Raw genomic sequence first — 12,499 nt, forward strand, 5'->3', positions numbered from 1 at the left:
TGGGGTACATCACGGCATGGGGTACTGACATCACGGGGAAAGCCATAGGGAAGTCCTCGTGCATCAGAGGAGGGCGAGGCCACTGGGTGGCCCTGCCCTCCATTATTTAATAAGTGTCAGAAGAATCGAAGCGTCACATGACTGAAGACTCCCACAGAGGCGGATCGTGCAGACGGCGCGGAGAAGAAGCCAGAGCAAGATGTGGGATGAGAAGAGCGGAGGAAGAAAAAGATGAAGAAGAAATGGAGAAGAAGTTGGAGAAACAAGAACACGGAAGAAAGACCAGAAGAAAGAAGATGAAAGAAGAAGAATTTAATAAAGGACTTGTCAAAAACTGTCTCTTGTCTTTTTTAACCTTTTTGCCACTTTTTTTGTGAAATGGTAGGGGTACATTTGTAACTTGTTAAAGGGGGCTTCCAGATTCTGATAAGCCCACTGCCCGCAGACCCCCAAAACCACCTGGCAAGAGTTGTGGGGATGAGGCCCTTCACCCTCCCAATGTTGGGGGCATGTGGCCCCTCTCCCAAGTGATGCGGCCATGGTTCCACGCTCCACTTGCCCTGAAAATACGCTCCATAGCCTGTTGACCCCACCGCATCGGTGACCAATTCCACATCAAAATTGCTCACCGGGCCAGACATCCAAATTGCCCACCGGGCCAGACATCCAAATTGCCCTACCATTATACGAGGATAGGAAATCATGCCAAACCCTTAAATCCTCCCTATGCTCCTTAGTCAAATGAATGAAATGAGTAAGGGCTTTAACCGGCTTTAGCCGTCGGCAGAACACCCGCCCCATTGGGATTATCCTGCAAAAAAAATTAAGTTTCCCCAGCAATGACTGCAAGCTCCTCAGCTGTACCTTCCGCCGTCCCTGGATCTCCCGAATCTCCCCCTGTAAATCCCCCAGCTTGGCTTTTGGCAACCGGCACTCCATCACCCCAGAGTCAATCACTATCCATAGAAAACTCAGTTCCAACGCCGGGCCCTCTGTTTTTTCGGCCGCCAATGGCACCCCAAAAATGATCGCGATGTGCGGCAACATGGAAAGAAGAATCGCATACACAGCGGAAGCAGGGGGGCCTATGCACAGAAAGTCATCCAGATAGTGTATGACTGACTCTAGGCCCGACGCATCTCTAACCACCCATTCCAGAAAAGAGCTGAACGCTTCAAACATTGAACAGGAAATGGAGCAATCCATGGGCAAACACTTGTCCATCTAAAACTGCTCTTGCCAGTGGCATCCCAGCAGCCGGAAGCTGTCCGAGTGTACTGCAAGCAATCGAAACGCCGATTCGATGTCCGCCTTTGACCCCACCCATAGCGCCTCACCCATCCGACTGCCGCGTCAAATGAAGTGTAGGATACTGTGCACGCCTCTGGGTCAATGAAATCATTGACTGAGCCACCCTTTGGGAAGGACAAGTGGTGTATCAGACTAAACTTATTAGGTTCCTTTTTGGGGACCACCCCCAATGGAGACACTACTAAGTCCCGCCAAGGCCGTCTTATCCCAATTTCTCATCCACCACCCCAGGATGCTGCAAAGTCGATTTTAGGTTCCACTGCCAGTGCACAAGGTATCCTAAAACCCTCCCAAAAAACCCGAAGCCAATAACCGCACCACTACCCTGTCCGGATACTTACTTAGGAAAGGAAGCATCCTTTCCATCCTCCCTTTTGTTAGTAGAGTCTCCGGCATGCTTTCCTCTCTTGAAGCACCTAGACAACATGTGGGCTCCCCCACACCCTGAACATTCGTGCTTGAATTTGCACGTACCTCCAAACTTACAGGTGCCCTCATTGAACTGCCAACACACCCACCACTTCTTTCCGGCCAGCGCTCCCGAGGAATGTGTACCCCACCCCTCCTGAAAAAACTGAAGCGGGGCCGAGGACATAAGCCTCATCCAGAGGCTAATATCCTTGTCGTCCCATCGCAACTTTTGGCGAACCGCTTTGTGCTGCCAGAATTGCTCGTTGTACCTAAGCCAGGCTACACCCCCGTACACCCTGTGCGCTTCCCCGATGGCATCCATATAGCAAAATAACGCTGAGCAATGCTCAGGGTTTTTCTCACCGATGACGCTTGCCATGATCGCAAATGCTTGTAACCAATTTACAAACATACGCGGGATTAGCCTATACCGCTGTTTTTCCTCATCTTCCTTCTTGGAGTCATTGGGGTTTACCCTATCCAAGTTGAACTTCTCCAATGGGAGTAAGGAAAAAATTTCCACATACTCACCCTTTGCTGATTTTTTCCCGGACCTCAGGCTTCAGATGTGCTCCCAGCGTGCCCTCAAAGCACACGTACACCTCACACTTCCAACCCCGGGGCCACCTGAGGTGGTTGACCCTGCCCCCTTCAGGCCTAACTACCAGCGCCCGCAGGTGCTCTAATAGGTCCCTCATCTGTGTAGCGGGTCCAGACAAGGCAGGTCCTCTCCCCGCCATGGGCTGGTCCGGTACCCCCCACTCGCTTGTGCTGCAGAAGCTGTTGACCCCACTGTGCCCGCCTGAACCACCCCCAACAGACCCTGAAGTGCATCAGATAATGATAAGTGTTCATGTGACTTACCGGGCTGACCGGGAGCACACCCAACAACTGGTCTGCTGCTCTCCATCGCTGGCACCTGTGGTTCGTCGTCAGTGAACACTTCCCCCTCCGATCTCTCCTCCTGTTCCCCGGTGGGGGGCATCGCAAGCCCCCCGGGTAAAGTAGCCCCGGAGGTCATGGCGCTGTGTTCCTGTGAAATCTTGCCCCCTGCTGGAGCTCCTTCCCTCCCAGACTGGCGGTGAAAACCAGACCTGAGGTGCCTCTGGGTAGTGTTCTGTCGCCCATCACCCCCAGTCTTTGCTGCAGAACGCATCTCCACTAGGCCTCGTCCTTCATGGTCTTCCTGGGCCTCATCCCTGCTGCATCTGCGTCACTAGGCCACACGCCTTCCCTCCTTGCAGCCACCTGATCCTACTGGGCCCCTCTGGAGATTCCCCCCACGTGTAGTCACTGGAAGTCCAGGTGAGGAACCGGCGCCACTCCAGCCCATGGCCTCGCCCCCAGGATAGGCCGGCGGCGTGTAGGCCGCCCAGGGCCTACTAGCTCATGTCGCGCCCGCTTCACCAGGGGACCCGATCGGTCCTCTACCAGGCTCCTATGTAGGCGAGGTGGCCGAGATGCAGGCCCTGTTGAAAAATGTGCCGGAGGCCACAACCTCCGCACACGCTGGGACGCCTCATCTGATCCCGCACCACCTATCTCTTTTTCCATCAGGCCTGCCACTTGCTGCCGCAATCAGTCTGGTCCCCTCACTGCCGCCGTCTTACGCAACTTGGCCAGGATCGAATCCATTTCTGCCATCCTAGAGGAGCAGTGACCAAAAGCTGCCTCCTCATGTTATCTCCTGTGCGCACTGACCCGCTTAGCTCCCCCCCCTTTTATATGACCCCTCCTCTCTCCACTGTTCCTCTTTCCTCCTCTCTGCCCCTCCCCTTGCTCACTCCTCAGCCCCTTCTTTCCTGTAGCCCTCGGACACCCTTTCATATCCGGCCCTCCATTACCCCTCCTTTCAGTCCCTCTATTCCTGGCCTCTCTGGAACATGAGCCTAGTGAGAGGGAGGAACACTGGTAGACAAATTGGCATTCACGTTCTCCTAGCCACAGCGTATTGCCAAATTGTCTCCAGTAGTAATTATGAAGATGGAGAAGATGGAGATGATGATGATGATGAGGTTACTGATGCAACTTGGGTGTCAGATAGAGCAGAGGAGGAAACTGAAGGTGAGGCGGCACAACCCCAAGGAGGTCGACATCAAGAAAGACTAGAGAGACTAGAGTCTAGAGTAAAGAGTAAAGACTAGAGAGCAGCCACCCTATTCCATCAAATTCTGCAGCTGTTATCTCCTGACCCACTCCCAAAAGCTCAACTGTCTGGGCCTTTTTCAGCACAACTGCAGCAGATCGCACTGTTGCTATCTGCAAACTGTGTCTCAGGAACATCAAACGTGGAAAAACACCAACCATTTGGGTACAACATGCCTAACAAGGCATTTAACATCCAACCACTCAGCCCATTGGCAAGAGCACCTAAAAGCCACACAAAAGGGGCACAAATATGCCCCTCCTCCTCCTCCGTACCCACTTCAGTCTCCCCGTGCGATACCGAGTCATTACCTTTCATCAGCCTCCACTGACAGAGATGATGGTATAGCACAGGATGTCCCAGGTCCTAGCAGCACATCTGCCAGCAGCACACCACCAGCTGTAAATTTCTCTGCCACACACATGCTCAGTGTCTGAATGTAAGCTTGTCAAAGCTATTTGCTCTCCAACTTCTGCCTTTCAGCCTGGTTGATTCTTCCCCCTTCCGTGAATTTGCACAATGTGCTGTACCACAATGGCGGGTTCCCAGTCGCTACTACTTTTCACGTAAGGCCATTCCATCTCTCTACCATCATGTAGAAGGGAATGTTCTGGCATTGCTGGGCAAGGCAGTCAGCCATAAAATCCACCTTACTGCTGACTAGGGATGAGCCGAACACTACTCCCCCCCTTCTGTTCGCCCCAGAGCATGCGAACAGGCAAAAAATTAGTTCGAACACGTGAACACCATTAAAGTCTATGGGACACGAACATGAATAATCAAAAGTGCTAACTTTAAAGGCTTATATGAATGGTATTGTCATAAAAAGTGTTTGGGGTCCTGGGTCCTGCAGTTTTAAAAACTGACGTGTCTATAGTATGCCTGTAAAGGGGTGCATGTTTCCTGTGTTTAGAACAGTCTGACAGCAAAATTACATTTATAAAGGAAAAAAAGTAATTGAAAACTACTCGCGGCTTCAATGATTTGTCAGTCAGCAATACACATAAAAGTTCATTGATAAAAACGGCATGGGGATTTCCCCACAGGGGAACCCGAACCAAAATTTTAAAAAAATGCATGGGAATCCCCCTAAATTCCATACCAGGCCCTTCAGTCTGATATGGATATTAAGGGGAACCCCACGCCAAAATGAAAAAAATGGCATGGGGTCCCCTCAAAATCCATACCAGACCCTTATCAGAGCATGCAACCTGGTAGGCCGCAGGAAAAGAGGGATCACCCCTCCCCCTCCTGAACTGTACCAGGTCACATGCCCTCAACATTCGGAGGGTGCTTTGAGGTAGCCCCTCAAAGCACCTTGTTCCCATGTTGATGGGGAGAAGGGCCTCATCCCCACAACCCTTGCCTAGTGCTTGGGCAGGGATGATATATTTGATTCACAGCACACTGGGTAACGCTGCTTGCAACTCAAAAGGATTTAGGACAGGGCACGGTTCTGCAGCTTGTTGTGCCCCCATTTGTCCATACAGCTGGTGGTGATGATGCCAGACCTGTGAGCTCTGCCACCTCCATGCCCTCCTCTGCAGAATTGTCCTATGAACATCAGGTACCCCTAAGCATTCAAAGGGCTATTCCCAGAGTCAGGCTAAAAGGTGCCATGCAGTGCTTCAGCTGGTGTGTTTAGGGGACAGGAACCCCACTGGAGCAGAGATTCTTGCAGCTCCGCAGGGACAGGCCCAGAGGTGTTTTACACCACTCCAGCTGGAGTCAGGAATGGTGGTGTCTGATAATGGGTCAAACCTCAGACTGGGAAAGTTGACACATGTGCCATGCCTGGGACATTTCCTTAATTTGGTGGTGCAACATTTCCTAAGAACATACCCAGGGTTGCAACATGTATTAAAGCAGGCCAGAAGAGTCTGTAACCATTTCAGGTGGTCATACACAGCCAGTGCTTGGTTGGCTGAAATTCAGTGGCAATTCCATCTGCCCATAAACCGCCTGATTTGTGACATGCCCTCCAGGTGGAAATCAACTTTGGGAATGCTGCAGCGGCTATACATGCAGGAAAGGGCCATCAACGAGTACCTGTGCCAGTACGGCACGCCGACAGGCTCAGGCCACCTCTGCTTTTTTTCCCCACGCAAATGGACAGGGCACTGAAGGCAGAGCAGCAGGAGGAAGAGGAGGACTTCCTTTCCTCTCAAGGCCCACTTTATCCTGACACCATCATTCCTATGTCACAGAATATGGAGGAATATGTCACAGAACAGGAGGAAAAAGGGGAGGAGGATGAGGAGGATGAGGAGGAGGATTCTAGCACTTTCATAGGCTTCGAAGAAGAGGAACACATCCATGCCTTTCAAACCCTGGACCCTTGGGAGAAGTACGTGGCTGGGAGGAGGAAGTTCCAGATGCTGTCATCCTCAGTGACCCCGAGGAGTCTGCTTCTTAGGCCTCTGCAAATTTGAGGCACATTGGCATTCTCATGCTTCAAAGCCTGTGAAAGGACCCAAGAATGTGTGGCATAAAGGTGAAGGATGATTAATGGTTGGCAACCCTCCTTGACCACCGTTCTAAGGGGTGGTCTCATCCCGTACACACAGAGAGTGCAGAAGATAAAATCTCTTGAGGACACGTTAAAGGGGATTTAATTGAACATTTTTCCTGACTCTAGTAAGTTACAGTGTGGCGGAAAAGTTTGTTTTGAGCCTTCTGCTGGTCAAGAGAGGAGAGTTGGAGAAGGCGTCCGCCTAAGTGAGGCATTTTGGAATTTTTTAAATCCTCGCCGCCCAGGGCTGTCAGTTTCCACATCCCATCAGCAGTATCTGCATCACATGGTGGACGATTACCTCAGGGGTAAAACATAGATGGAGAGCTTTCTAGTTGACGATCCAATGACTTACTGGGTCATGAGAATAGACCACTGGCCAGAACTTGCTCAGTATGCTATTGAGTTGTTGGGCTGCTCTACATCCAGCGTGCTTTCAGAACAGGCATTCAGTACTGCAGGAGGTTTTGTTACTGATCATAGAATGCATCTGTCCACAGACTCCGTGGACCATTTGACTTTTACAAAAATGAATCAGTTCTGGATTACCAGCTATGAAGCCCCTGATGCCGATGTCACTGATTAAGTCTTTTTGGGATGTGGAATCTCTGCAGGACTTCGAGGCTGCATAGCTTTAAGGGTTTTCGTTAATTTCATCTGGAAGAATGTTTTTGGTATAGATTTCATGGGCACAATTAACACCTAATGATCATTTTTTCAGCACCTGTTTGACAGGTGCATATCATTGCAATTTTTTTTACAGCAAGGCCAATTCTTGCTTTCCTCAAGAGGAATTATAGGGTTACGGTGGGAAGTCACCCCTGACACCCAAACAGTAATTTTTCAGTACCTGTTTTACAGGTGCATATCATTGACATTTTTTACAGCAAGGCCAATTCTTGCTTTCATCAAGATTACCTCTATAGGGTTACGGTGGGAAGGCACCACCGACACCCAAAGACAAATTGTTCAGCACCTGTTTGACAGGTGCATATCATTGCAATTTTTTTACAGCAAGGCCAATTCTTGCTTTCATCAAGAGTACCTCTATATGGTTACGGTGGGAAGGCACTCCCGATACCCAAAGAGTAATTTTTCAGCACTTGTTTGACAGGTGCATATCATTGAAATTTTTTCACAGCAAGGCCAATTCTTGCTTTCATCAAGAGTACCTCTTACTGTGGGAAGGCACCCCCGACACTGAAAGCGTAATTTTTCAGCACTTGTTTGACAGGTGCATATCATTGAAATTTTTTACAGCAAGGCCAATTCTTGCTTTCATCAAGAGTACCTCTATAAGGTTACGGTGGGTAGGCCCCACGGACACCCAAAGACAAATTTTTATGCACTGTTACTTCTATCCAAAGTCAAAGTGACACCAGAATGTATCCAAAAAATCTCTAATCTTGTTCTCAGTGCACTACATTGTGGCCTCATCATACACACTGGCTCCCCAGCTGTTGCTGAGCAAAATAAAGGCAGCTTGCAGGGAAAATTTCTTTTTTTTGGCTTTATAAATTCAATTACTACTGCAGCAGATTCTAGACATGGTACAGATCTGCCACTTTACAAGTAGACTAAGGGGACCCCCCAGGCACTATATTGGAAGGAATTTTTCATTTTTATGCTTTCACTTTAAAAATCAAAAAATCACTGCTCATTTATAAATTAAGTTTTTCACCACCTTTTTTTAATTGTCCCCCAGGGCAGGACCCGGACCCCTATAACCATTGAATGCCTAATTACTTCCATATAAGCCTTCAAAATTGGCACTTTGGATTTTTGATGTTCAGGTCCCATTGACTTTAATGGGGTTCGTTATTCGGGTCCGAACTTTCACTGTGTTCGAAAGTTTGGGTGCGAACTGAACAGGGGTCCATTTGGCCCATCCCTACTGGTCACCTCAACTTTTCAACTTCTGTTCAACGGCAGTGGCCAAGCATGGATTGAAATTCGCCTGGTCCCTGCTGAACCAGATTAATTTTGTTCCATGTATGGCCAGCTTTAGATTGTGTGTTAGAAGGTACATCTTTGGAAGGTACACCTTTGCACAAGACCACATGGACATTTGCTCATGTAGATCCCATTCTCATTTCAAAAATAAAGTGACCTTTGATTAGAATGCTGCACAAGGTGCAGAGTGGAGCCTATGGATATATTTGTTGTTTTTTTCTTATCTGAGGTAACATAAACTTTTATTTTTTACAACATACAGAGAAGGCGAAGAGTAGATTTTGAAAGAGAGAGGGAGGGTTATAACCCCTCTCAGGCTTTTTGCCACCTGTGCCCCAAAGACAAAATAGGAAGTGAGAGGAAATCCCTCTCCAAAGTGAGGTTGACATCAGGGCCACTTGAACTGTTATGCCCTTTGGAATATTTACCCTCTCTTCCTGTTCTGTGTGACAACCCAAAATTTGGGATTTTTTTTTCACTATAACGTTTTGTGATAACGGTTAACAGGAGAACTGTAGGGAGGGTGAATCTCCCTAACAGGGGAAAAGACAGCAATATATATATATATATATATATATATATATATATATATATATATATATATATATATATACTTAATTTCATCATTATGGGAGCCTTTATTAAATTTCAACTGTACATACAAGAAAGGTAAGTATTTGGGATGGAACTCCAAGGTAAATTGAATTGCTGGACACATATTATTGAGGGTACATGCTCTTGATTCCTCTTTGATGAACAAATCCCTATATAGCAGTAGACAGCATAAACTCTACATACACTATATTGTCAAAAGTATTGGGATGCCTGCCTTTACACGCACATGAACCTTAATGGCATCCCAGTCTTAGTCTCTTGAGTTCAATATTGGGTTGGCCCACCCTTTGCAGCTATACCAGCTTCAACTCTTCTGGGAAGGCTGCCCACAAGGTTTAGGAGTGTGTCTATAGCAATGTTTGACCATCCTTCCAGAAGCGCATTTATGAGGTCAGGCACTGATGTTGGAAGAGAAGGCCTGGCTCGCAGTCTCCGCTCTAATTCATCCCAAAGGTGTTCTGTCGGGTGCAGGTCAGGACTCCCCAAACTGTTCCCACAAAGTTGGGAGCATAAAATTGTCCAAAATATCTTGGTAAGCTGACGCCTTAAGAGTTCCCTTTACTGGAACTAAGGAGCCAAGCCCAACCCCTGAAAAACAACCCCACACCATAATTCCTCCTCCACCAAATGATTTGGACCAGTGCACAAAGCAAGCTCAATATAGTGTATATCCGGATGTATATCTGTGTGTAAACACTGGCTCTTTAATCTTTAACCTTAATGATCTCAAGCCAAAATTTTCTCACCTGATGTACATCTGCTTTATATGGTGCCGGATCCCACATAACCAATATTCCTTTTTTATAAAGGGGATCATTCAGGAATTTATAACTGGGAAGAGCGATTATCTGCAAATAGGATGAAGAGTTAGCAAAGTGGAATTATCTACATTTATGTCATTAAAAAATCAGTTGTTCTCATGGTTGTGCTTTGTTCTATCCAACAAGATTATTTTTGTGGTTTTTCTCAGTATAGCATGTGAGAGTTTAATATAATCATAGCTCCCAACTGTCCCTGATTTCGAGGGACTGTCCTTCCTTATGTGTCCCTCTTTTTAATCTGATCTATAAAGTTCTATATAAAATGCACAATTTATCTTTTAGAATGTGTTTCCCAGTGCTAAACCTTTCATCCGATTTCTAAATCGTTGCATTTGTAAATTTGAAAAGCCAGCAATATGGATAGTAGTGGTAAAAAAAAGCATTTGTGGGTTTAACTAATCATTTTTTGTGTGCAATTTTCCTTTAAGTGTGCATGGCAGGGGCGTGTGTCCCATGTTTACATACTTTTACTAATAGGTGTCCCTCATTTCCATCTTAAAAATGTTGTGAGGCATGTATAATTAGAACGTAAAAATATTAAAACCTTCCATTCCCATTTATTTTTGTAATCACAGTCGAGACCAGAGGTCAGCAACCTTTTTCCACTTAAGGGTTGGATTCAATGTATGTGAATGCATAGAGGGCCGCATTCACCTGCTAATAAATGAAAATATTAACCACTTCAGCCCCCGAAGGATTTACCCCCTTGCTGACCAGAGCACTTTCTGCGATTCGGCACTGCTACGCTTTAACTGGCGATTGCAAGGTTTGTGCGACGTTGTACCCAAACCAAATGTATGTCCATTTTTTCCCAAAAAATAGAGCTTTCTTTTGGTGGTATTTGATCACCTCTGCGGTTTTTAGTTTTTGCTCTATGAACAAAAAAAGAGTGACAATTTTGAAAAAAAAAACGCATTCTTTTTTACTTTTTACTATAATAAATATCCCCCAAAAATATATAAAAAAAATATTTTTTTCCTCAGGTTAGACCAATATGTATTCTTCTACATATTTTTTGGTAAAAAAAAAATTGCAATGAGTGTATATTGATTGGTTTGTGCAAAAGTTATAGTGTTTACAGAATAGGGGATAGTTTTATGGCATTTTTATTATAATTTTATTTCATTAGTAATGTCGGCGATCTGCGATTTTTATCGGGATTGCAACATTATGGAGGACACATTGGACATTTTTTACACTGTTTTGGAACCATTGTCATTTGCACAGTGATCAGTGCTATAAAAATGGATTGATTACTGTGTAAATGACACTGGCAGTGAAGGGATTAACCACTAGGGGGCGATGAAGAGGTTAAGTGTGTCCTAGGGAGTGATTCTAACTGGGGGGAGGGGCTAAAACACACATGACAGCGATCACTGCTCTCGATGACAGAGAGCAGTGATCTCTGTCCTGTCATAGGCAGAACGGGGAAATGCTTTGTTTACAAAAACATCTCCCTGTTCTACCTCTACCTGATACGATCGCATGCTCCTGGCAGGCACTGAGTCTGCAGGGCCCGCAGTCACGGAGAACGCGGCAGGTGCCGCTTCTTAAAGGGGACATATCTGTACGCCTTTTTGCCCACCAGTGCCATTCTGCCAACGTATAACGGCGTGCACTGGTTGGGAATCGGTTAGTCTGTACCCCTCTACATTACACAGCCTCTGTAACCTCTGGAACCCTTTACATTACACAGCCCCGCACCTCTGGACCATTTAACATTACATAGCCCCTGTACCTCTGGACCCTTTTAAATTACACAGCCCCAGCTGCACATTACACAGCCCCCCCATCCAGCCCCCCTGCATATTACACAGACCTCCTCAATGTTATGCTTTAAAATTGCGCACACTTGTGGAATAGCGACAAACTAGGGTACTTAAAAATGTCCATAGGTGACTCTTTTACATTTTCTACAGGCTACCAATTTAGAGTAATAGAGGGGGTCTTTTTATTTATTTATTTATTTATTTTTTACACTGTCCCTTTAAAAAAAAAATCTGATCACTTTTATTGCTGTCAGACAGCAACATCCCTTGTGACAGTAATAGGCAGTGACAGGTACTCTTTATGGAGGAATATGGGGTCTTTTTGAATGCTTTGAATGCTGTCATTTTTTTTATTTGGTGCCTTTAAGTCTTCTGTAAACCGGAAGTGATGTCATGACATCGCTTCCGAGTTACTAGATCAAAGTTACTAGACTGGATCGAAGTCGATTGCAGCTAAAGGTACAGGCCGACTTTGCCACATTGAGGGGCCAATAGACAAGACCATGTATTGTAAAATCTTGAGCAATCATTTCATTTCTAACCTATTGTAAAATCTTGGACGAGAACCTTTTTCCCTCAGCCAGAACACTGAAGATGGATAGTGGCTGGGTCTTCCAGCATGAAAATAACCCAAAACATACTGCCAAGGCAACAAAGGAGTGGCTCAAGAAGAACCACATGAAGGTCATGGAGTGGCCTAGCCTAATCCTATAGAACATTTATGGAGGAGCTGAAACTTTGAGTTGCCAAGCGACAGCCAAGAAACCTTAAGGATTTAGAGAAGATCTATAAAGAAGAGTGGACCAAAATCTCTCCTGAGATGTGTGCAAACTTGGTCATCATCTACAAGAAACATCTTACTGTACCTCTGTGCTTGCCAACAAGGGTTTCTCCACCAAGTACTAAGTAAGTCACATTTTGCGTTTATGTGTTATGTGTTTTTTCTGGATTTTTGGTTGAT

The 12,499-nt window shown here is 46.3% G+C and overlaps 1 protein-coding gene across 3 annotated transcripts in view; it reads right to left on the reverse strand.

Moving 5' to 3' along the window:
* The window catches only part of LOC143988637 (beta-galactoside alpha-2,6-sialyltransferase 1-like), a 180,542-nt gene that overhangs the window by 24,436 nt on the left and 143,607 nt on the right, over positions 1 to 12,499 (reverse strand). For all 3 annotated transcript variants that reach the window (XM_077488344.1, XM_077488343.1, XM_077488342.1), the window contains exon 4: positions 9,695 to 9,796. In XM_077488344.1, coding sequence (XP_077344470.1) covers positions 9,695 to 9,796 — 102 coding nt within the window. The remainder of the gene's footprint in view (positions 1 to 9,694; positions 9,797 to 12,499) is intronic.

Source organism: Lithobates pipiens, unplaced genomic scaffold (assembly GCF_037356315.1).
Source record: "Lithobates pipiens isolate NorthernLeopardFrog02 unplaced genomic scaffold, aLitPip1_a1.2 Scaffold_18, whole genome shotgun sequence".
NCBI classification, from domain to species: domain Eukaryota; kingdom Metazoa; phylum Chordata; class Amphibia; order Anura; family Ranidae; genus Lithobates; species Lithobates pipiens.